Source organism: Gekko japonicus, unplaced genomic scaffold, assembly GCF_001447785.1.
Source record: "Gekko japonicus isolate JY-2015 unplaced genomic scaffold, Gekko_japonicus_V1.1 scaffold24, whole genome shotgun sequence".
Lineage (NCBI taxonomy): Eukaryota > Metazoa > Chordata > Lepidosauria > Squamata > Gekkonidae > Gekko > Gekko japonicus.
The window spans coordinates 548,713-575,383 of NW_015164665.1; the positions used below are offsets into that span (position 1 = coordinate 548,713).

General features: G+C 40.0%; 1 protein-coding gene across 1 annotated transcript in view; it reads right to left on the reverse strand.

Moving 5' to 3' along the window:
* The window catches only part of LRBA (LPS-responsive vesicle trafficking, beach and anchor containing), a 558,585-nt gene that overhangs the window by 425,187 nt on the left and 106,727 nt on the right, over window positions 1-26,671 (reverse strand). Inside the window, 8 exon segments of the mRNA XM_015409048.1 lie at window positions 8,932-9,370; window positions 10,690-10,837; window positions 12,233-12,340; window positions 12,776-12,903; window positions 15,085-15,265; window positions 17,872-18,025; window positions 21,277-21,452; window positions 22,182-23,171. Coding sequence (XP_015264534.1) covers window positions 8,932-9,370; window positions 10,690-10,837; window positions 12,233-12,340; window positions 12,776-12,903; window positions 15,085-15,265; window positions 17,872-18,025; window positions 21,277-21,452; window positions 22,182-23,171 — 2,324 coding nt within the window.

A 26,671-nucleotide genomic window follows, 5' to 3' on the forward strand; every position in this document is an offset into this window, starting at 1 on the left:
AACCACTACACCACACTTGCTTTCACTGCTGTGTCAAAAAGGATGGATGCACTCCCAAAATTAGTTGCATGGTATTATTCCTGTAAGCCTGCCTTGAAGATCCTTCTGGAACACAAGGCAGAGTAGAAATTAAACAAATACATATAAATAATTCTAGAAGTCTGTCTTCCCATATTTTTGCTTGGAACTAGCTCAAGTCATATTGCTACTAGAAAGGAGGGAAATGATGAATATTTTCAATGAATATCTATTTCTGAATTTGTAAAAACAGTAGCATCTTCAATCAGACTGCCGCATCAATGTGATCTCTAGATGTAAGAAAAAATGTTAAATGCAACACAAAGACTGACACACAGAAAATCTAATAAATACAGGTCAGAAATGGTGGCGCTCAGCCATCAAGAATGCATCTTAACCATAAGGTCAGAGCAATGTTAATTCTCATCATGTTGCCATGTAAGAGGGCACAGTGGTGAAGAAATATTACTTTACTCACTGCTGAATGAGCACTGATAACCAAACTGAATACTGGCTGAAAGAGACAACAGGATTCTCATGATACACCCCATCAAGTTTTTAAAATGTTCAACTACCAACAATCAATTTTCAGAGCATATGTCTCATCAAAATGGTCTCTATAATCCAATCTGTAACATTTGCCATTTCATCTATTAATTTACACAGTGTACCTAAAACTGATTTGTGTATATTTTTTAAGAAATAAAGAAAACTGATTAACAGAACATTACACAAATAAGGATATCTAAGGTTACAATTTGTAACAGGGCAGAGGTACAAATTACTTTTAGTTCTTCAATAATTCTAGACTAGAATAGAATAATTCTAAACTAAGAAGAAGAGAAGAGATTGGATTTATACCCCACCTTTCACTACCCAGAGGAGTCTCAGAGCGGCTTACAAACTCCTTTCCCTTCCCCTCCCTACAACAGACACCTTGTGAGGTAGGTGGGGCTGAGAGAGCTCTGACAGAAACTGATATTTTTCAAGAACAGCTGTGCCAGAACTATGGCTTGCCCAAGGTCATCCAGCAGGTGCAAGTGGAGGAGCGGGGAATCAAACCTGGTTCTCCCAGATTAGAGTCCGCGCACTTAACCACTACACCCGGCTCTCTAACTTTTCCCCCTCCAAATGCAGCTACTGTTCTTCTACCTCCAAAAAGCAGTTCAGGCAGCTTCAACAAAATTATTTAAATACATAATTCAGTCCTCAGACTAGTTTTTTAAACTAGGATACACATCTGTAATGCGATCTCTCTTTCCAGTTCTTTACTGATTGGGGACAGTAGGTAGAACATGACAGATGGTTCTGTGACCACTCCATTCGGATTTAAATTGATGCATTTCTGCAGGACACACATTGCACTGGCTGAGGCTACCTATGTACAGCTTGTTATGTCCATATGCACTGTTCTGAAGATCCAAGCAACCCACTAGCACGTGGTGTCCCACCCTGTGTTCCTTCCACACATTACTTATATACTGATGGCACAGTTGTGATTTTTTCAGATGTTGTATTTTAACATGAAGACTTGGGGGCTTCAGTTTAAATGGTGAGACCACATAAATTTTCTTTAGACGCAGTGAAAGTAGCTTGGTGATAGCAAATTTTTAGCAGGAAAATGACACAGCAACATAAATGGTACTTTCTTTTAAGTTACTGTAATGACAGAGGTAGCAAACCCTCTTCTAGCTCAGTTTCCTAATTAAATTCAAATAAACAACTTTCCTCAAAGCTAGTGTTCTCCATAAATAAACACTTAGAGAACACCTGTCTACTTTACTTTGAAGTCTTCTTTGTGGCTGAACTCTTTTCTGGCCACTCTGGATACTGCAGCAACTACCGCTGCTTCTCAGCTCAGTAATTTCTCCTTTCTGGTATGGACCATCCCCTGAAGCGACACCAAAATATTGGTCCTGGAAGTCTCCATTACTTACTTCAGGTTCCTGATCCTCCAGTCAAACTGCCTGACCACAGGCTCCTCTTCCAGCAGCCCTTCTGCTGCTGTTTTCAATCTTTGTCAGCTCACCTCTTTCAGCAAATAGTATCTGGCCTTGTATACTCTGTGGCCAAAACTTTCAGCCAGTCAATATCTACCACATTTAGAACCACTGATCCATTAGTTCATTGTTGTTGTTCAGTCGCACAGTTGAGTCCGACTCTTTGCGACCCCATGGACTAGATCATGCCAGGCCTTCCTGTCTTCCGCCGTCCTCTGAAGTTTGCTCAGTTTCATGTTCGTTGCATCTATGACACTGTCTAACCATCTCATTCCTTTGCTGTCCCCTTCTTCTTTGACCTTCAATCTTTCCCAGCATCAGGGTCTTCTCCAGTGAGTGCTCCCTTCTAATTTGGTGGCCAAAGTATTTGAGCTTCAGCTTCAGTATCTGGGCTTTCAGGGAACAGTCAGGGTTGATTTCTTTGAGGATTGACTGATTTGATCTTCTTGCAGTCCAGGGAACTCTCAAGAGTCTTCTCCAGCACCATAATTCAAAAGAATCTATTCTTCAGCGCTCAGTCTTCCTTATAGTCCAACTCTCTCAGCCATACAGTACTATGGGAATACCATTGCTTTGACCATACAGACTTTTGTTGGCAGGGTGATATCTCTACTTTTTTTTACTTTTTACATATTTCATAACTATGGACAAATCAGAGTAAATAGTATGACCACTAAGGCTGCAGTCACACACACTAAATAATCCACTTTCAGTGCACTTTCCAACTGGATTTTACTGTGTGAACTGGCAAAATTCAGTTGGAAAGTGGATTGAAAGCAGATTATTTAGTGTGTGTGACCACAGCCTATCTGACCAATCATAGAATGGAAAGAATGTCCGCTAAATGACCAATCAGTTATGACCTCTTTTTTGAGGACTCAGAGAGTCATTACTCCCATGGTTACAGTAACTGTGAGGCAGTTCTGTTGCTTAGCAGGCTGTCATCAGAGGCCTACATCCCACTGTTATATAACATCTGCTAGAATCAAAGATACCCCAGCACCATGGTAACCCCATAGTATACCATAAACCACGGTATCCTTCTTGTTTGTCTGAAAATGGGGATTGGTGCTCCAGTAGTTCTGCTCTTCTCTCTCAGATGGTGGGCGGGGGGTCAACTGCTCAACGTTGTGGTGTTTTTATTATGGCATTCCACATGGTTCAGTCCTGTGTCCCATGCTGTTTGACATCTACATGAAGCTGCTGGGAGAGGCTGTCCTGGGATTTGGAGCACAGTATCATCAATATGTGGATGACATTCAGTTCTATTTTTCCTTTATATCTGAGTCAGGTGAGCCAGGAGATGTTGTAGATCACTGTTTGCAGGCAGTAATGGCCTATATGACAACAAATAAATCAAAGCTCAGTCCACGCAAGACTGGAGTGCTGTTGGTTGATGATAAAATTGGTGAAGGAATATGGAGATGGCCTGTTCTGGATGTGACTGCACTTCCTGTAAAGGTGTAAATTTTCAACTTGGGGTTACTTTTGGATCTGAATTAATAGAAGGTGCACACGTCCTGTGCAACACTAAGAACCTTCCCTCAGCAGGCACAATTTTGCCACAATAATCCATGCTATGATCCAGTACTGTACATTGTGCTACCCTAGAAAATGTTTCAGAACCTTAAATTAGTATAAAATAATGTCATTAGATTATTATCCATGGCTGGCTGTGTGGCTATGTTTGTTATGCCAATCCTGAAAAAACTTTATTTGCCTGTTTGCTTCTGGGTCAATGTAAGGTACAGTGTATTACATTTTAAGTCATAAAATATATACCTAAAGGCAATCCTTCTCCTATGTGTTTGTGCCCAACAATGCGTATCTACCAGACAGAAAATTATCTGTGTACTCCCAGAAGTACTCTGCAGTGTACTCCCAGTGTACTCTGCAGAAGGAAGGTAAGTGCCAAAAATGGAGAGGGCCTTTTCAATGGTGCTGCCCAATTTATAGAATCCCCTTCCAGAAGAATTTTGTCTAGCTATTTTCTAGGCACAAGACTAAAATACTTCTATTTATCTACCTAGTACTGCTCATATAGTGATAGCCTTGAGCAGAAAATGACTAAAATACTTCTTGCATCCAAGTGCTTGTAACTTTTAATTTTAACTATTTTTTAATGCAGGAAGGGGCTATTGTTGTGTCTTAAGCTTTTTATTTTAGCCCTTTTATTGTTTCTTTTTATATGTCTGTTAGCTGCCTCATGAGCCCAGAAGGGTTTCAAGTACAGATATATATTTTAAAAAGAAAACTGGAGAATGGATATAGTCCTAAAATCAGAAGACACAGAAGAAGTGTGAGGCAGGAGACAGACAACCTCAAGGAACTGGTGATGGGAGAGTCTGAGGATACTGGGTGCTGTTTCTACTCTTCATGTCTTAAAGACATTAAGAAAAAAGGATAAAACAATATAAGCATCAAAAGGGCTCAAAGTGACATACTGTGGATCATACAGAAGTAGCTTGAAGCAATCCTGAGTGAGCAAGACCCAGAGACAGACACAAAGACTTGCCCAGGATCTGACTATTCAGTAGTTACAGCAGACGCAGCAGATTTTAGTACCCTTACTGTCACTATAAACCAGCATAGCATGCCATAAACAAACAAACCCACCTAGTAGCTTCTTTCCCAGACTGAACTGCTTTAGGAGAGTTGGGCGTATTTCATGGCACAAGCTGAGTCATGGACTATTAAAAGTTAATGCAACTCCTGGGCCTCTGGGGAAGTGGTATGGAAAGGTGAAGGGCTGGATTTTATCCTACTGCTTGAAAGAGACACACCTGGTCTTTGGCACGAGTCCATAGTAGTATTTTAGCACAGAAATAAATCAACATGCACTTGAAGCCTCAGTTAAACTGCAAATTAGGCATGCCCAACAAGTAGAGAAGAGGAAGTGTTACAGCCATTTTTTAATTTACTTCATCATTTTTTCTTCTGAGTATGACATAACGAAGGGATAAAAAAAATAATGTCATAATTCAGTTGGTTTCCAGAATCTGAAAGAGATTAATGAGATCACCATCTCACTTAAAATTAAACCGTTAAACAAATTGGGGGGGGGCAGAGCTTTCAAAACGGCTTTTTACTGTATGAAGAAATTAATATAATTTCATCCACATTTTTAACAGTACTATATACAAGAATCTTTGCAACAGCAACTGTTGCATTCAAAAAGTTAGGTTGAAAATACCTCAGATTCATAAATGTTTACAATTAATAATTTCAGCAACATATATATATATATATATATATTATTCGTTAAAGGTTATAAAGTACAAACACTGCAAATAGACTGCTAATTCTGTGTATCTACTGGCTTAATGAAAGAGCCAGACGAGGCCTTGAACTTTTATCAAGATAAATCCCTGGCACCCACTAATCACCAGATTGGATCTTCACATGAGATAAAAGAGTAATTTTTGGCATGGGAATGAGCACACACACCTTGTTGTTTGCAAAAACCCACAACCTGGCAGTCTTTCAGCAAGGTTTCACTCACATAGCTGTTACTGTATACTCTCCAGCTATGGCTGGAAAGTTGATAATCCTTAAGATATGAGGAGAGTTTTGATTTCTGACACAACATTCCTGAGATAAATGCAGGATCAGAGAGATGCTTTGAAATTCCCAGAGATACTTTGCTGTAAAACTGTTACATGGGAAAAACTTTTAACAAGGTGCCTTTTTTTTTTTTTTACAAAAATGAAAACCGTTAACTCACTAGGCCTTGTATTCCACACCAGACAATACATTAAATATAAACCAGACACAGTAAGATCCACAGAGCATCCTGAAGTCTGCTTGTCCAAAGTTTCCCACTGTAAAGTTAGTATCTTGGTGTGTCCCTGGAGATGAAAGCCTCTTTTTGAATGCAGCTACAGTTTCCTGAATAAAAGGTCATAACCTATTCCACCCACCCTCAACCCAGAACTATAACATTAGATGTCATCTGAAAGAAAACATGTTTTTTCCATGGAAGCTGAATCAATTTAAACACAGTTTATAGATTGTTGGTGGTTCCTTTAGCTTTTCACATAATACTAAAGCAGGAATTCTGCATTCACAAGGGTGTTTTAGTCAATGGTCCACTGCCTTCTCTCACCTTCAAATATTTGGACATTATATCACCTACCCCGCCCTCCTGCCGAAGTGGCTCAGGGTGGCTTACAAGCAATTTAAAACTACCTTTGGTTAAAACCAACAATTACAAAATATAAAATACAGTTCCATAAAATCCCAGCTAATACATCCTGTGATAAAGTGCTAGTGCGACACCACCGGCGTAATTGGTTCTTATTGGAATGCCTGATGAAACAACTCCATTTTAACGGCTCTACGAAACTGCTGGAGGTCTCATAGAGCTCTGATCTCATGACGGAGCTCATTCCACAGTGTTGGCACCGCCAGGGAGAATGCCCTGGTCCTAGTTACCGCTAACCTAGCGTCCCTAGACCCAGGGGGGGCCAGACGGTTTTGCGTTCCCGATCGCAGTGCTCTTGGGGGAACATATGGGAAAAGGCAGCCCCTTGGGTAGGCAGGCCCCAGACCATTTAGGGCTTTAAAGGTCAAAACCAGCACCTTGAAGCAAATCCGGAACGCTATTGGAAGCCAGTGCAATTACTTCAGCACAGGCTGGATGTGCTCCCACCTGGGGAGGCCCATCAGTAGCCTGGCTGCCGCATTTTGCACCAGCTGCAGCTTCCGGAGTTGCCCCAAGGGCAGCCCCATGTAGAGAGCATTGCAGTAGTCTAACCTCGAGGTGACCATAGCATGGATCACTGAAGCCAGATCATTGCGTTTGAGGAAGGGGACCAAGTGCCTAATCAGCCGAAGATGGTAGAAGGCTGCCTTGGCAGTGGCTGCTACCTGGGCCTCCATTGTCAGGGGAGCATCCAGGAGCACTCCCAAACTCTTGACCCTCGGCGCTGGAACCAATGGCACTCCACCAAAGGCCGGAAGTGGGGCCCCTAACCCCGGGCCACTCCGATTTAGGCAAAGGACCTCCATCTTCGTCGGATTCAATTTCAGCCGACTCTATACCTTGTGGCTAATTGCCACTGACGGACCTCTGCTCCATATTCTTATCTAATTCCCTCTTGAAGCTGTCCATGCTTGTAGCTGCCACCACCTCCTGTGGCAGTGAATTCCATGTGTTAATCACTCTTTGGGTGAAGAAGTACTTCCTTTTATCTGTTCTAACCCGACTGCTAAGCAATTGCATTGAGTGCCCACGAGTTCTTATATTGTGAACGGAGAAAAGTACTTCTTTCTTTACCTGCTCTATCCCATGCATAATCTTATAAACCTCGATCATGTCACCCCACAGCCATCGTTTCTCCAAGCTGGAAAATACCTCAAAGGTCATCTAGTCCAACCCCCTGTACAACTCAGGAAACTCAAAACTATGTTCTTCCCCAGTCACCCCTGCTCTATGCCCAAAGAAAGACAAAAAACCTCCAGGATCCCTGGGCCAATCCAGCTTGGAGGAAAATTCCTTCCTGTCCCCAAAGTGGTGATCAGCATTACCTTGCATATGTAAAAAAGGGCTATGAGGGCTGAGCACTGGTTAACCCCCTTCCTGCCCTCTCTCTCATGATCAGCCTACAGTCACAGAATCTGCATTGCTGCCAGATGGCCACCTAGCCTCTGATTAAAAACTTCAAAAGAAGGAGAGCCCACCACCTCCTGAGAAAGCCTGTTCCACAGAGGAACCACCCTAACTGTCAGGAAGTTTAGCTGAAAACTCTTTTGATTTAATTAGTTCTGGTCCAACCTTCTGGGGCAACAGAAAACAACTCTTCTCCATTCTCTATATGACAGCCCTTCAAATATTTGGCCATTATATCACCTCTCACTCGTCTCCTCTCCAGGCTAAACATACCCAGCTCCTTCAACCTTTCCTCGTATGGACTTGGTCTCCAGACTCCTCACCATCTTCATCACCTTCCTCTGGACACTTTCCAGCTTGTCCACATCCTTCTTAAACTGCAGTGCCCAAAACTGAACACAATACTCCATGTGAGGTCTAACCAGAGCAGAGTAAAGCACTGCTGACTCAAATTCAGTGTACGGTCTACAATTCCTTCGTTTGTGTATGGTCTACAAATCAGGATCACCTGGGGCAGCTATAGTTCCACGCTGCCTCAACTGGGACTGGCTGCTTCCTCTTGCAATTTGGTTTATGATTCTGTGGGGAGAACATTCCCTGCAGGCTCTGCTGGGCTGACCAGTTGAAACTGGATAGCCCAACAGTGTCCTCCAGCTGCAGGGGGACCATTCGACACATTCCCTCCCCTTTTGCACAGTGGACCCTAGGATCCCCCCCAAGTCAATCTGCACACAACTTGGAGGGCAGATAGAGGGGCATCCTGGGGAGGTCTGCTGCCAGTTTGATGCCTCTAGCTTGCAGGGGGCTGTTCGACACACTCCCTTTAAAGGAGTGTCCCTTTAAATGTCAAGCCAAAAAAATTGGCAATCCCAATTATTTCCCGAATCCTAATATCATACCAATATTGGGATTTGGGGATATCGGGAAATACACGTATTTTCTAGATTCGATACACCCAAACCTGAATAATACCAATGGGGGGGCACACCCCTATTCCGGTTGCAGTCCTAAATAAACCTACAAAATACAACATTGGACACTGACAGTGCTATAACCAAGTACCTGAATTTACTAAAACTTATTGAGATTATCAACACTATGATGAGAGATGTCTCCATCTTTCGATAAAGTCCCACTAAAAAGTGTTTTTCAGGTATTTCAAAACAATAATAATTTTTATTTTGGTTTTTAAAAAATTATTTTCAGAATTCTATAGCCATCACCACCATATCAGATTCTGTTGTATATTACATTACACAACATTGTAAATAAAATCCACTATCAAAATTTAATCCCTCTCACCTGTCAAAGGACCGAAACTGTACAGGCTGTTCAGCAGCAGCATCCCCAAGGGCACCAAGGAAGGTGGGTGGTAGAACAGTAGGATCCACTGTGGTCCCATCTGCAGGGGCACTGACCAAGCTTCTTAAGATATCTTTAACGTTGACATTTTTTGCAGCTGGCACAGAGGATGTAGCTTTCCCATCCACCTCACTTTGCAACTCACTTCTGTTTTCCTGAGATCTATTGACTTCTGAAGAAAGTGTGCACAGTACTTCGCTGACTGCATCTGGGCCTCCACTGAGATCCTGTGCTCCTGCTACTGTAACATCTTCTGAATTGTGCCCTGGTGCAGGGTGTTCTTCTTCAATACCTGAATCTCTTCTTTGTACAGATGCCACACTTTCTGACTCCTCTGCAGATTTGGCAGTGCTAATAACTTCAGGAGTGCTTTCTGCATCTTAAAAGATACAAAATACAGACAAAATAATCATCAGATGTTTAAGCAAACCACTGTTTTAAAATTTGAAAATGTGTACTATTGATGATAAACAGAATAAGGTACTTCTCTTATTCACAGTGAAGAGACCTTTTTAAACAACTATAGCATAGGGGATCTAGGTACACTTTGTTGCTAAACAGTTACTTGAAATCACTGGGACTTGAACCACACCAGTCATAGTGCATGGGGGCTGGAGATATACCATATCGCAATCAGTGCAGGGTGGTGGAGTCATATAATCAATATGCTATAACCTGGGAGTGGACAGATAGGCATGCAGTTACTGTTAACAAGAACCTGCTGACTGTGCAACCCCCAGGTAAAGTCTGAAACACATACACATAGCATGAGATGCTTCCTGGCACACCCCCTCTGAACAACAACAGGTTGTGTGTGAGGGCTACTCCAAATCCAAACAAATTCTCTGCTGTGTGATATGGGAAGGATCCGTGGAGTTGATGGAAATGCAAACCTGCCCCTGTGAACAATTTTTCCGTACAGAGACTTCCAGTGCAATCTAAAAACACTTTCCTGGAGGTAGGCCCTACTGAACAGAACCTGAGTGTTCTAAGTAGAGCTGTTTAGGATTGTTCTTTTTACAGCAAGCTAGCCATTCATGGGTTTGAAGGCTGGATCATGTCAGCAAATGTACCTATGTTAATTTAGAGTTGATCTGATGGACGCTTTAAAAATGCTTCAAAGTATGGTTATAGTTATTTCTGTCAATACAATTATTAATATCATTGTTTATCATCATCCAATGGCTGGAGTTTGAGCTGATATTTATATCTCTCTGATGTGGCATTCTGCTAAACCAAGGCATATTTAAAATGTTTAACCACAGTTTCAGGAGAAGAACCCTACTGGATAATTAGTACTACCATGGTTTCTTCTCATATTTAACTAAATACAAAGCCAATTAAAGTATTAAAAATTAATGTTCTGGGCAAGAAGCAAAAGCATCTATGGAAAATAAACTCTGCATGACTGGTCTCAAGTATCCCTCGAGGCTAGTAAAATAATTTGTTTTTAAAAGTAGTAATTAGAGGTGGTCTCCTACATCCATCTTTAAAATATATATAGATTATCAGTATATTCAACCCAAACCTTTTTTTAACTATTTCCATGATACAGGTATCAGATCTGGAAATAGTCATCAAAATCAAAATCATAGACATTAAATTGTGAAATGTTTACCTAGACTATTTTGAACAGAAGCTTAAAAATCAAAGCCCACAAACTAACATTTAAGCAAAGTGCATATCCAAGACACTCACCTGTTGTTGCTGCCTTAACTGACTGAACAGACTGAGGCTTCCTCCTTTCATTCTGAGGCTCCAGGATATCTCTATATTTTGATACCATGAGGACTGAGATAAAATATACTACTGCCAAAGCCAAGAACTGAGCCTGTTTGCTGTCCTCCTGCAAAAAAACCCCCAAACTCTTATAAGCTAAACAAATTGGGTTGTATCCAAGGCTTCCATGAACTTGTGGGTGCAACTTCTATCACCTCTTCCCCAGTAGTCCCATGTACCCCGTGAACTCTGATGCTGTAACTCAGGAGACCCTCAATAGACCATGTGGTACAGGTGGTTGCAGCAAGTAGAGAAAATGATCCCCTCCCTTGCTTTTGCACAAATTTTTGCTCTTCATTTTTGCAGAGAACTCACCTGGTATGGCATTCAATGGCAAGATGATCTTGTCTGGATAGGTATTCAATGGAAAGATATATACAATGGATTCATTTTGATCAAGTAACTACAAGTGATGCAAATGTTATCTCTTCTTTTATTTATATAGATTTATTTTAGAGTGGTGATCTAACCTTGGTTTTCTATATCTAAATGAAATTCCATCCACTTCACCTAGATGTTGCATATTCTGCATTACTTTAGGAATGCTTAATCTGCAATGGTGGAAACTAGGGTTATCAGATCCCTTTGCCATCATGGTAGGGGGATGTGGGAGGGCATTCTGGCAGAGGGTGGGATGTTACACACAGCACTTTGGTTTCTGGGCAAAACTCTATGGTTTTGTGCCTTCAAAACCACAGAGTTTGCCCCAAAACCAGAACACCTCGGCATGATGACGTCACCAACTGGCTGGCAGTGGATCAAAGCCCCCAAAAGCGGGGAAGCCCCTGCTGGGACCTAGAGGCTGGCGACCCTAGTGGAAGCCCAGGCTCTAACACACAGTCCCTGTTAACAGAAAAATACAACAACAGTTGGATGTAATGTAGTGCTTAAGAGTTTTCTTTTTTCTTAACTTTCTGAGTGCCAGATCCAACAAGACCTCTGTAGCTACTGGAGTCTATTGCTTGCCTTTCCTTCACCTTTTGCTTCTTTCCTTCACCTGTCTTACTCAGAATGGGAAGAGGGAAGAAAATGTCTGATCAAAATCTGATCTCATATATTTCATTGTTCAGGCACCCTCTTTTTTATCTTAGAAGCAAAGATGTAATTCATGATCAAGCACTCTAATGACTTAGAACTGGGAACTGAGGAAGGAGAAAGAACAAGTGGTACTATCAAGGATGAAAGATGAAAATTGGAAAACTCACATTCCAGGAACAAGAAACACACAGATAGGGAGGAGGCAATGTTTATGAAGTTATAGCCACCTGCAGAGACAACAGTTTATAGAAAATTTAAGCCTTTCATCCTGACCCCAAATTCTTGTACTGCTATTCCCACAGAGTTTTATGATTCTCTTAGACACTCATTTGATTTTCCTCGCCATAGGCAGCTGCACAATGACTATATTGGCCCAGAAAATCAAGCTATAGGAAAAAAAAATGTTTTTTTAAAAGTTTCTTACTATATCTCTGAACACCACTGCACGAAGCCGGTTAATATCCATATCCTGCAGAAGTCTGTCAATATCTCTTATTGGAGAAATACCCCCAGTCACAACATCAACTGGACTCTGTTTGGAAGAAGACAGTTTATACATCATGTACCATATTTTAAAAAGTAAAAAACGGACCTATACTTTCACACTGCTACAAAAATAATGACCACGTGAACACCCTGTACTATATAAAATCAGTTAAATGATAAATATTCATAATATTAACAAGGATTGAACAGTCAAAGACATCGGGGAAAGGAATCTAGAAACATTTATGACATATACTTGGTACTTCTCATCTTGCTCTCCCCCACCTCAAAAAACTTATAACTCAAACGATTATGTTAACAGCTTGAAATAATTACATGTTTAAATGCTTCTGTTATTTAAGTTCCACATATTTTCTCTCAAAGTACTGCATTGCCATAAAAAGCCCCAGAGACGTATCCATCAGGTCACAGAGATAACAGTATCAACGTCTGCATGCATTTAATGTCAGAAGATACTTGCCTTTGCTCCAGACCTTCCTGCTGCTATCAGGCTTTGTGCTGTTTTCTGACATTTAACATTTTCTCCACTAGGCTTCATCTGAGCATGCTGCTGACACTCCAAACAGTTTCTTACTGCAACTGCACACACTAAAAGGAAAGGGTACAGAACAGGAAAAATTAGGAACTGTTAAAAAAAAACTGCTGAAAAGTGGGATTTCATACTTCCTACTGTTAACAGAGGGTTTTTTACACTTTAGAGTTCTGTTTGTAGTTTTGGGTGGGAAATTGTGTTAGCTGGCAGAAGCAGAACAAATTTCAGATCTAATACCAAAAACTTATATTCTGGAAAATTTTGTTAGTCATTAAGAATGTTCTGTTGGTGTTTATGAAAAAAAAATCCAACCAATTGAAAAAGATATTACATTTTGCAGTCAGTCCTGGGCAGGGGTCATTTCGTAGAAAAAGAGCTAGGGGAACTCATTAGCATAACTCATTAGCATATGCCACACTCCCTGACATCAGGGGCCCGGTGGTGGACCTGCAAGGCCAGCGGGAGTGCGAGGAAGCCCCGCCAAGGCCCTCCCTGGCCCCAGGCAGGCAGGGGTGGGGAGAGGCGGGGAGGAAGCAACTTACCCTCCCTCTTCTCCTGCCTCCTCCTGACTGAATGAGGGCTGGAAGTGGGGTGGCCGGAAGCAGGGGGCGGGGCTTCATCATGTGCCCCGCCCCCCTGCACCTCACCCGGGGGAACTGCGTTCCCCCGCGTTCCCCCCCGAAATGACCTCTGGTCCTGGGTGAGTCATGTAAGTAGCATGGAAGCAAGTTGCCTGGTTGTTGGTTCCAGGCCTGGCCCTGATGACTCCTCCCTTAAACACCAGCAGAATCTGGAAAGGTCCCTGCTCCTTCCCCTTAATCTTTATTGACAGAAACCAAGGCCTTAAGTCTGACACGGTAATAAATTTGAGTTACCATTCAATACTGACCAGAGTTTTGCTTAACCTTCCATGGTCATAAGAGAAACAAAATTCAAGATGTATGCATGGTTGTGTCTGTGAACTAAAATCCCCAAAGTGATACCTGCTTATAGTTATATAAGAAGTTTTACAATGCAATTCTATGAAGAACTTGACTGTTCTATGTCCATTGATATCAATAGGATAAGAAGGATGCGACTGTGCTTAGGACTGTACTGTTAGTTAATAATTGGCACAGTAGTGATACTACTACTGCTAATAATAATAACAACAACAACAAAAACAAAAAAGCAGCAACTTAGGATACAGCATATTTTGAGTTTCTCAACTGATTTACAAACAATTTCAACAATCTTTACAGCAGTCCTATGAGGTAGACTACTAGTATTAAATCTTCGTATGATAGACTGAAAAGAGATGACAGAGAAGTGACTTGCCAAAGGCCACCTAGAGAGTTTGTGGGCAAGGTGGCTTTTGAAGTAGGGAGTAGACATTAGACACTAGAAAAAATTAGATTCAACAATGTAAATGCATCTTAGAATGTAAACAGGTTTAATATGAAAGATACATAACCATCATTGCTACTATATCTAATAGTAAAGGGGTTGGCTGGTGCTAATTATGAAAGCAGCAAAACCAAATCACTCACAGATGAGCTGTGAGTTTCTACATACTTGGGGAACTTCCCAGATATGCAGTTAGTATGCCTTTGTAAATTAACCCAAAGGGGGAAAACATCCAAAATGACCTGATAATGATTGACCATACTCCAAGTGACCCAGGATGTTGAGAGCAATCTAAAGGAGTGGGCTGGACCAGAGAGCAGTGGTAGACTGGCCTGTTCAAGCCCTTTAGAGCTTGTAATATCTGGAGGAGAGATTTTACTGTGGAAAGAAATTTCTGAGTAGTTTATCTCATCCCCACAATTCCTTTCAGGCCATCGACTTGCTCCCTCTAATAGAAAATCTGATGGTTAAGTACTATCAGTAGATCAGCAAGACAGAGTCATCCACTGACAAGGTAGGGACTACCATGAATTTGGGGGATGAACTTTCATAGTATGCAGAAATACTAACATTGTACATTTTTTTAAAAGGAAGAAACTTCCTCCCTCCCCAAAACACCTGTCTGATGAGGATCATGGTAGGAGGCAATGCTGAAGGCTGCTGAGTATCAGTTGCAGGAAGAATTAAAGGGGGAGAGGTGGATTTTGACTACATACAAGAGCCTAAGAACTTACAGCATCAGAAACGGGAAATCTGAGTGAGGGGTGGATTTCCCACAGATTTTTATCACCCTGCAATACATCCTAATATGCCCCCAGCTGGAATACACTAATACTTATTAACATGCTTACCAAGTCGAAGACACTGTCGTAAAATTCCACCAGATGACATATTTTTCTCAGCCTCTATTTCAGTGAATCCCAGAGAGCTTGCAAATATTAGTACATCCACAAGGCTGATCAGTCTTTGGAGGAATGCTACAGAAGCTTCTATGGACAGTCCTTGAGTAGGCTCAATATTTTCCAATTCATGCTGCAAAGTGGAACATTTTAAACAGCCTTTTAAATCCCCCTTAAGACGTCCCCTTTAACTACTTATTATCGCCTAGTAACACCAAGATAACCAAGAATCCAATATGTTGGGGATGCAAGAAAAAGAGACATTTAGTTCTAGCAAACACTAACCATATGTTTCATCCCCTGTTGAGACCTACTTACAGACAACTACATTGGGAAGTCTTTGTTAAATGGAAGAGCCAGCCTTTCTAATGAGATGCTACAACAGAATAGAGACAATAAAGTAAGCACATGGTTTTGTTATAGACCAGTAATTTCTGTAGATCAGTTTGGAGGCAGCAGGGGAAGGCAGAAATCAACAGAAAGTTCTAAATTATGAAACAAAGGAAAAAGGATGGTTAAAATTCCCCATAACTTGTTTGTTGTATGCCTATACTACTCACAAAAATACAGTTACAGTAGCCTAATGCATCCTAGCATCACTCCATCAAAAGCATGTGCTCATACTTTTAGTACTTGGTTCTTGCCTGAAGTAATTTAACTGACATGCTAAATGCTTGCCTAAATATATCTCTGTATCAAATCCTGAACACTAATCACGGATCTGTGTCAAAAGCTTATAAAAGGATGATTTTTAAGGCCCTTGGGAATTCTATTATCCCTTAGCTAATGGTCTAGCAAGTACACTTCAAAAAAGCCCCCAACTCTTCAGAGCAAGAGTTGTATAATCCCAGTGTTTACACAAAGAAGTTCCCCAACCTGAATAAACTCAAGCTTTATGTGTTTGCTGTAAGCCTTCCTCATAGCCCATGTAATTAACATTTCTCCCACCCTGGCCCCCAGTTCCACCTCCAACTATAGTCATACACAGGGGTCATTTTGTAGAAAAAGAGGTGTAGGAATTCATTTGCATAACTCATTTGCATATGCCAAACCCCCTGCATATACCAAACCCCCTGTGGTGCACCTGGAGAAGATTGGGCAGGGATCCCAGGTATGTTTAGAATGCCTGTCTTTCCCTTCCCCATCTGGAAAGAAAGCCATTTAAATCCCCCCCTTCCCCGAGTTTCTCCACAAAAGTGGAGAGGCTCGGGGGGGGGGGGAAAGGGGGCATGTCTGCCCACCTCCCCCTCCCCTCCCCAGCCAACCCGCCATGGCAGGAAATGACCCCTGGCATACATAGGAGAGAAAGGGAGTTTATGAAGAATATATAATGGAATAATGGATATGTGCTAGTGCATTTAGTTTTTCTGGAGCTTGATATGACAAGTTGTGCAGTCCCTTGCTCCTAATGCTTGAGAATTTCCTCGGCCTTACCAGCCAGGTAACTACAAAATTTCCTGGAGCCTTAAAACACCTGAGTTGTGATTAGTGTCCAGAAATTAAGACAAAAAGTAGGCGAAATGTTGGAACGCACCAGCAATTCATAGGGCATTATGATAAGGCACATTCTTTGGGGGTCCAATTCTATGGGCCAATCTTTTTGAAATTTGGAGAGTCTTTTGAGGAGAGGCACCAGAAGCTACACTGAAATGTTGGTGGCTCTTTGTCAAAAAAATCCCCTCCCGGCCCCTGGATGCCCCCAGATAGATTCTCCATTGACTATAAGGGTCCCATAGGGTATAATGGAAAAACAATTCGGCCTTTCCGAAAAACCCAAATCCAAATACCATACCAGTATTGGAATTCATTTTTTTTCAGGAATCCTAAATAAGGGAGGGAGTGTCCAATATATCGAATCTGAAAAATACCAAAGGGGTTTTTTGTGTGTGGACACCCCTAAAAGGGACTGCCTACATTTTTTTAAAATGTGCCCACTGTGGGAGAGAGGGGAAAATAAGGGACCTGAAAACACAATGAGGGAGAGAAGCAAGCCACAACTTCACTGTAACTTGAAACATCTGGTAGGATGGTAAACGAGAGAAGGGGTCAATAAAAATCAAATCTGTTAAGTAAATACAACCCCAGCTACTAACCTGACTGTTGTTCCCAAACTCCCAGAACCTCTTACAGGATCTCCAGTCTGCTTCTCCTTTATTTATTTATTGCATTTATATCCCACTTTTTTCCCTGATGGGGAGCCAAAGCAGCTTACATCATTCTCCTCTCCTCCATTTTATCCTTGAAGTACTCTACAGTTCTTGTCCAAAAAAGTAGCACCAGTCATGGCAGCAGAGGCAAGAAACTCTACCCAAAATAGAACAGACGTTTGTGGGGAAGGAAAAAAAGAAACAGACCACTGGTGGCAATGTCAAAAATTACTTCCTGGTTTTGGAAATGGTGATCAACTACATGGAATGGAACAGAGGGAAGGCTAGCAGAGAAGTGTGAAAGAAAAGAGAGCAGTCCCAGGCCTTATCACCCTAAAAAGGCTGCAGACATACAAGAAGGAGGAGAATTTACCATCAAGTCCACCACAGCTCAGTATCAAACAAAAGGCAGAGCAAGGTCAACACAATAGTGCCAAGATGCCTTATGCTACTCTACAGTCTTAGCTTCACCTTGTAGCATGGCTACAAACAAGACCCTGTCTGAATGCAGAAGTCACCTCTCTATAACTCAGAGCATATGACAAGGCATCCTCCAAAGTATCACTCTGGTATTAGAAAGTGAATGTCTTACTGTAGCAGATGTAGCAGCAGAAAGCAAAGGTAATATGCCACCACAAGCCATAATCATGTTATCCATCACTTGAGAGATTAGGTGAATTGTGTTGTGCACAAAGATGACGTTGTCACTGCTATTCACAAAGTCCATCACAGTCTTGGTAGAATGGCTGCCCAAAAAGAAAACAAAATAGCAAAAATGCAGGACATGTAATGTTAATTTCAGTTATAGAAAACGATGCATTTATTTACATCATTACTACTTAGTTATACCATCCAGAATCGTCTGTTGCAGCCAAGAAGTATCCAAAAAAAACAGCCAATGTACTGTCATCTTGACCTGAACGTGCCCTTTCCTTATGCTTCTAATCCTCTCCAGAGCACAGACTGGCAACTGTGTCTAAGTGTGTGGTGAATAATTATTTATTATTATGAAGTCTGATTATCTACTGCTGCAAAAGACACTGTATAAATCATTAAAATAAGTTTCCCTTGAGATATAAACTAGATCTGAACTCAAGTCTCTGAAGAGGAAACTAGTTTCTTACAAAGGGCTTAAAAACTTTCCTTTTAAGCAAAAGGATTTTAAAGACATAAAATTGTAGGAAATTTAATTCCTGTTTCAACAAATCAACACATGAATTTTATCTCATGGCCTATAACTTCCCACTAGCATGATGCCTGTAGCATATTATAGTGCAATTCTATGCACAGTTACTTCAGATTAAGCCCACCGAAGTTAATGGGCTTAGATGAAAGTAACTCTGCATACAGTTGCACTGTTATTTTCTGCATTTTATATCTGATCAAAAGTTAGCTGACACTTTAAAAATAAGGACAAGGCTATAGGCATGATAAGAGTATCTGTTCGAAAAGTTCACCCTGTTCTTCCAAGGTTATAGGAAATGTATTTGGATAAAGAATTTGAAGTTTCTTTTCAGTAACACTCTTCATACACTATGGTGAAACAAAGTTGATAGTGACTCTAGTTGATATCTAGGTATAATACAATACACACATTTAATGTGCATATGAAACCTGAAAAAAACAGAGACAAAATTAAGTATGGCTGAAAGTTTTGACCATCCAATCAGAAGCACATCTTTATGTCCAGTGTCAGGCCTGTTAGCCAGGGACGCCCACATGACAGTACAAACAGTGAAGGTTCCTGCAGCAATTAAGATCACACTAGTACTCAATGCTGCTAAGCATAACAAGGGAGGAAAAATAGCAACTCTCAGGTCCTTCTGAGTACTAACAAAGGAGGGGAACAAAGGTGAGTTCCAGGCTGGAGCCCATTATTTGAAGTCGCAAAATCCATGCACTACCAGAATAGCAAAGAAAGCAAAAATTCAAGCAAGGGAAGCAATTATAGAACTGTGACAGGGAAGAAACAAACATTTTGGAAAAATTCAATGTTCAAAGGTAAATGTAATTAATTAAAAGCCAGGTGGTGAATCAGCAGACACCCACAATCTGTTGGCTGCCTTATTTTTTTCAAAACAAAACAGAAGGTCTAATCATGCAGTTTGTGGCACTAACCCCGGTTAGTCTACCAGATGTACACACTAACAGAGCTTTCACACACACTGAATAATTCATTTTTAATCCACTTTGGCAATTGTTTGCAAGTGGATTTTGCCATATCACACAGTAAAATCCACTTGCAATATGCATTGGAAGTAAATTAAAAATGCATTATTCAGTTTTACATCATAGTTTGGTCATAAGCTCTAGTTAGTCTGTTGCTTGCCTCCTCTCCTGCCTCCAGGTAGAATTCCCTGATATTATCTCAAGTCCCCTTGCATTGCACAGCTGCTGACATAGTGTCAGTACATACTGTATTTTTCGGACCATAAGACGCACCCGGCCTTAAGACGCACCTAGTTTTTAAAGGAGGAAAACAGGGAAAAAAATATTCTGAACCTTCGGTCCATAAGACACACTCACTTTTCCTCCCACTTTTTTTGGAAGAAAAAGTGCGTCTTATGGTCCAAAAAATACGGTACATGGTGCACTTGCTATCATCTGCTACAATAAGCAGACAGGAAAAGGGCAGGTAAGCTAGAACAATATTGGAATATGTTCACTGCTGCATAGGAAAACTTTGAATGTATAGCACTTTAGATTTTATGTTGTTTTTAAACTGTTGTAAAAAATTTACGTAAGCTGCCCTAAGCCTGCTTCAGCAGGGAGGGGGGGATATAAATCTAATAAATAAATAAACAAATACAACAAGCCGAGACTCCTCGGAGATCTTCAGGATACTTCCAGCAGAGCCAGCTGTTAGCACCCTCTTCCCTACTCTCTAGCCACTTTAGCAAATTAAACTTTTAAACTCAGAATTTTTTTTAAAAAAATTCTCCAGCCCTCATTTCCTTTATTATTTGCTTTGTCACAATCACTAATCTTGTTTTTCCTCAGAAATAAAAGATTCAGAAAGAGCATACGATCATGGCAAGGTCACCAATTCAGTCGCCCATGGGATATAAAGAGAGGGGCACCTGAAGGAGAAGTTCTTTTTATGAGGAGAGAGGGCAGTGAGGGGTGTCAATTTCTTTTTTACAGCAACAGTGCTTTGTGTGGAACAATTTATATTGTGTATATTGGCAAAATGAATAAAACTGATTTTTATTTATTTTTTTGTCATGCTGTCTTTCAAAATTACCCCTCTGGAGAGGCTGAAGCCACACAATCCTGCGAGGTAAATCATCACTTCCAAGGGGAAATGGGCAGAAAGACGGCATTGACAGCTGAATGCTACTAGATGGGCTGCATTTATCTGCCGCTCTGTGCAGCTGTTTCTATAAGCAAAAGACTGGCAACAAGCTGAGATTCTGAATTGGCAAACAACATGAAATCACAGTTAGCATTAACTATCGTCAACAATACAGGAACAAATAGGTGTTTGAAAATCCAGCTTTTGTGGTCATCTACATTTGAAACTTAAAATAAACCAGATTTTAATTAAATCACAGTTTATAATACGTGGTTTATCATGACACGTATTATAAACTGTGATTTAGAGTGCCGCATGACAGAGTGAGCTCCCGTCTCTGGTTCCAGCTCCTACAAAACCTAGCGGTTCGAAAGCAAGAAATTGCAAGTAGATAAATAAGTACCGCTTCGGTGGGAAGGTAACAGCGTTCCATGCACCTTGGCGTTTAGTGATGCTGGCCACATGACCAAAGAAACATCTTCGGATAGCGCTGGCTCTTCGGCTTGGAAATGGAGATGAGCACCGCAACCCTAGAGTCGGATTCGACTGGCTTTCAAGCAAGGGAAACCTTTACCATTATCATGACATCTGTATGCAGCTTGTATTACAACCCACTTCTATAATTAGGAGAGGTACAATGACATGGATTTTTTTACACTGGGGGAAAAAAATCCTAGGACTACATTTAAACAACCACCTTACCTCCTCCACATCTGCACATCTGTTTCTATGGAAAAGAGCAAGTCTGTGAGTAAGCGCTGGTGCATTTGTGACCATTTGAATTCTGGAATACGGAACATAGTAGACCTGGAATCTCTTCTCTGTCCATCTGAAACAGTCCCTCCACCTTGACCTGATGAATCTTGTTGCCTTGATGTCTTCACAAAAAAAATATAGGAAGATAATTTTTTGAAAAAATCTCAGACCCATCATAAATCCAAATTTCAGAAGACAAGTCTAATGAAAATCCATATTGAGGAAAACTGTGTAACTTAAAAATAAGGTTTCTGGTCCTGAAATGACTACTTCTAGAAAGTCAGTTAGGTGTGAGAACTACACTATGAAATTAACTATTCATTATACCAGTTCTACATACTACGGGTCAATGCGCCACCATCAGTGCGAGCCAAGACAAGAATAAGCAGCAGCCAGACCTTACCACATAGGGTGCATATATTGCTGCTGGCTGTGATCTCCCTCCTTTGAGGAAGTATGGTGTAGGATGATGGTTATCCATTGGCAGGTGTCTCTGCAAGAGGGAAGCACTTAGGTACATTACAGTTTAACTATATTTAGCAAGCATCACTGACCTGATGCTGAAGGGGTAATGAGAGAATGATGCAGATCTAAAGCTAGCATTGACTCCAATTTCTTAAAAGCATTTTCATATAGAACTTTGAAGTCATCTTTTATTCTCAACTTAATAACATGAGATGCTCTTACAAAATTCTACTATAGACTATGCCGGCTCTTTTGTAAGTGAGAAGTTCATGTCTACAGGAAAAACCTGCTAGCTTTTAAATATATATCCATAAAATACCATAACACCTTGCTATTTAATTAACATATTTAGATTAACAGATAACTGCAGTGAACAAAAAAATTACCTCAGGAATCGGCCTCAGTGCTTGGTTTACTTCCAGAATTGCACTGGATTTCAGCTCCAGTCTTTCAGTATCTGATGCTACACTGGAAACATCAAGTTTAGCGATCTTAGTTTCCGAAGTGTGTGGTTGCATGTCATCTGCTGTCATTTTAGTAACAGACTGGTCATTATTTTCTTCATCTGCCTTCTCAATTACATGTGAATTTGATTGGAGTGTTGCATCCTTTATTAAAGAAGAACTGATTTCTGGCAAGCTATTTGGATCGTATTCTCCTTCCACTGATGCTTCATTATTTTTGGTTTCTAATGGTACTGGAACTGGTTCCTTCACTATGACTGTTTGCTGTTCCTGTACTTCTGATGTTCCCTGGATTTCAGACAAGATATATTCTTCACTGGGCTTAGAGGGACATTCCCCTGAGGTAAATGGCAAATTGCTCTCCTCTTTTAAATCAACAAAATCCTCATCTTCCTCATCCTCCACTTCTGGTGTCAATTTTTCAAGTACCTCAGGGCTTTCAAGTGTCTCTTTTGTAGGTGATGCTGCCTCAGTGGCAACTGCCTTTTCTTCCTCATGGATTCCTTCAGTCATTTCAGAATAGGCTTCTGAAGTTTGTTTTATCTCTTCTGTCTGTACAGGAAGGTCTAAGGAAGGTGCTTTATTTAAATCAGAGGTTTTCTGGACATTTTCTTTTTCTGTTCTGACTTCTCTAATTGTATCTGATGAATCAGTTTGTTCTTCACGATCTGATGATCTACCTTCAGTCTTCTGAGTACCAGTTTGCACACTACTGCTCCCATCAGCATATGCAGAAGTATCAGCTTCTTTTATTTCCACATGTTGCACTCTTCCTGCAACTTCAGTTTCTCTATTACTACCTGAGACAGTTCTAACCTGAGTTGATGGACCAGCACCACCATCTTCATCTCCTTTCTCTTGATATTCCCTGAACATCTGAGACAGGCTCTCTTTGTGCATTTCATAAGTTACCTATAAAAAGAAGGATTTCAGTTTGGTAACCAAAGTTCTAAAGTATTGTACGCTTTCTGCTATAAGGTTTTCACAACAGATTCATTTAATAAGTACACTACTATGCAGAGCAACTCTATACCATCATTACCACTCACAAGATATAACTGTGTTGATCCTTTTTCTTCTTTAGTAGGATATCAACACAAACTGAATTCCAACGCATTATTGTATAAAACTTTGGACTTTAAGTTTGCCAGCTCATCAGAACAGTCATTCCTCTCTTACTGATATTCTGCCACAGAGCTTCTGGCAGGAGTCAGCTCAGGAACTTTCTTTCAGTCCTCAAGGCAGCCTTGAAACACAAGTCTCCAGGAATGAGATAAATACCGTTAAGCAAATCTATTCCAGTTCTGCCTTGCATATTAAGTTTCATAGAACTGCATAAATAATATAATGTGATGTAGACAAATAATTACATGCCTGTATCCTAAGTATTTTCAAGTGCACATGTACTTATTTTAAATAAATTCATTATTTCTGTGCTATAAATAATAAAACTTGAACACTCTTTAACAGTTCAAAGAACATATACAGTAGACATGATAATGTCATGTAGCATGAAGAATTTTCAAAGAAACAACTTGAGTTACTTGCACTGAATCATAGAATCCCCAACAGCAAGCAAATAAAATGGGGCAAAAGTAAAGTAAAATCTCTATGTAAACACACCCCTTGATCGAACAGAAGGCAATGGCTGTTTGTTAAGCAAAAGGTGAATCAGTATTTTGCTCCTAGGTGCTATCATGCATTCTCGCTCTTCTGTTTAGTTCACTCTATCTTTCCTATGTCAGCAATATATTTTTTTCATTCATCCTGACAAAGGTGCGATGAGTTGAGAGATTTATAGGCCAGGTTCTTAAGATTCATTTCCCAAAGAGATGCCCTAAGCCCTGTAGAGTTTTTCATCAGCTAACTTGGTATCTGCAGCATTAAATATTCCCCTAGGCAAACAAGTCCCAGAGCAGTAAGCTCTGTCAAGGATATTCATGGACATCTTCTCATTCTGTAATACATTACACATTCTTCTCTTGGGTCTTAATAAGAAAGTATTTGTTTACCCAATGCACAAAACAGTGATTGGTAAGGGGAAACAAGTGACAGATACTCTCTTTTTAAAAAAAAACAAAAAAAATCCTCAGTAAAAGAAGATAGAAGATAGAAAAGAAAAAAAGATAATAGTCTTTATCTGTATATTTGCTAAAAATCAGCCTTGGATAAATAAAAAGTGGTGATTTTCCTAGTTCATTCATTTTATGAAGGGAAACAGATACCCTTGTTTTATGTTGCATTAGATACAAGGCCTACTGAGCAACCTAATGTGTGACTGCTAGTTACATGGCACATTCAGGAATTTTATGAAGTTGACAACAAAAATTATATTTCTCTTCTACATAAAAGTGTCTTTTCCACAATTATATGGCATAAATTTGTACAATTGTGCTGCAAACATTGTTCTCCTGGAAAAAATTAATTTTTTGCAGTCAAATATGTATGATTGTCAGAAAAAACCCTCAGTATTCATTTGGGCACTAACTATTATCTTGATATAATCCAACAATGATCATTATTTCAAAATATGTTTAAAAAGCAAAATTCCTCATTGCAATCTTTTCAACAGACTGAGCATCCTCTGTCTATGGTTTGTACTTCATATTAACAAGGAAGTATGTTATGTGTCAAAAGGTGCCAAAAACAGAGCTTAGAACTGGTTAAATGGAATGTGGAGGGGGTTTTCATCCATTTTTCACACAACTGTACCATTTTAGACTATGGTTAAGAGTTCTGCAACTACAGGGGGACAAAATTGGTGGATAGAATCCTATGAATCAATACATATCTCTAATGTTAATCAGTTTCAGTAAATTATGTGTACAACTCTGCCAATATCTGCAACCTTATTTTACTTGTATGCATATCTGTGAAATATACTGAGATCCAATTCTGCAACTAAGACGTACCATTTGTATTACCTGCTGCTAGTAATTAATGTTTTTAAAACTTTATTGAATTTTTAAAATTTTAAATATTATTGAATTAACACATAACCTAACATTTCTTAGTTTTTATTGTATTACCTCTCCTTTTTGGAAAGTCTATATAGAAGCAAGGAGATTGTTTTACAGCTTTTATTTTATTTTTTCATAGTGACAATCTGATGAATACATTTGTATCATCAATATAAAACCTACAATTTTACATTTACCTACACCTGACTTTTAGATTTTCCTTTAGGTATTTTCAACTGTGAAGCTGATAATTCATAATTAATTAGCTGATATTGCTTTAAATTAGCAAACTAAAAGGCCATTCATTAATCTTCACAATCATTTGATGCCTAATCCATAGCCATTTGCAACATTTGCAAAGCTCCTCTTTGCACTACTAGTTAAAGACAATTGCAAGCTAGTAAATACAGTCTTCCTTTCTACCATTAATTTTAACTTAATTTGACATTCAACACTCACTAATTGCTAGACAGGAAGATTAGAATGCAGAAAGCAAAAAGGTTATAGCAACACTAAAATCACAGTACGCTATGATGAAAATTTAGCAGTTTTGAAGATGCAGCATTTGCTATTCAATATATCATGCATATTGCATCATGTGGATGATGAGGTCAGAACTGAAAGAGAAAGGAGATTGGCCATTCAACCTGCAACTGAACACACTTTTTTGTATGTTACAAGGTTTCCTGGAAATTAGCTCCTGTGCTGCTAAACTCCATCAATAAGCTATTCATAATTCCAGAAAATGTTACTATTTTTTACCCTAATGAGAGAGCTTTATTGACCTGTTTTTCCACCCTCCTAGGAGTAATGCTAACAGTTCAGGTCTGGAAACTCTCCACATCAAATCAACTTTGACTTGAGGCACCAATACCTGCTGATATCAATCCCAGGGAAATGAATCAGTCAAAGACGAACAGAGGTACTGTACACACAAAAGCTTTGCACATTCTAGCACCATCCCTAACATAACAAATCATTTTGCCCTCATACTGGTAAGCTTCTTACAACAGATCAAAAGACTGCATTAAGTCAAAGCATTTAGTTTTACTGTCAGAACAAAAATTAAGTTATATTTTAATATATTAAAATGTGTAATTGACAAGATCACTTATTTAAGGTGTACTTTACAGATAATAACTACTTGTCTTTTCATTATATCACTGGACATATCTGTTTTTGTGAATGTTGGAATAGTGAAACTATAGATCAAATATGTTCGTAATTTCTGGTAGTGCTTCCACTTCCAGAAGTAAATAAACCCACTGTAAAACAGTCAAGGTGGTCTATCTTGCTTTCAGATTTTTTTGGGGGGGGGTTATGTATTTTGGCTACACATGCACAAGAATCTAATTATCGTAGAAGTACATTCTCACTCCGTCCTGCTTACCTCTATCAATGACTTGTCTATAAAGGAAAACTCAAAAACAATGTTAAGTCCACACATTTCAT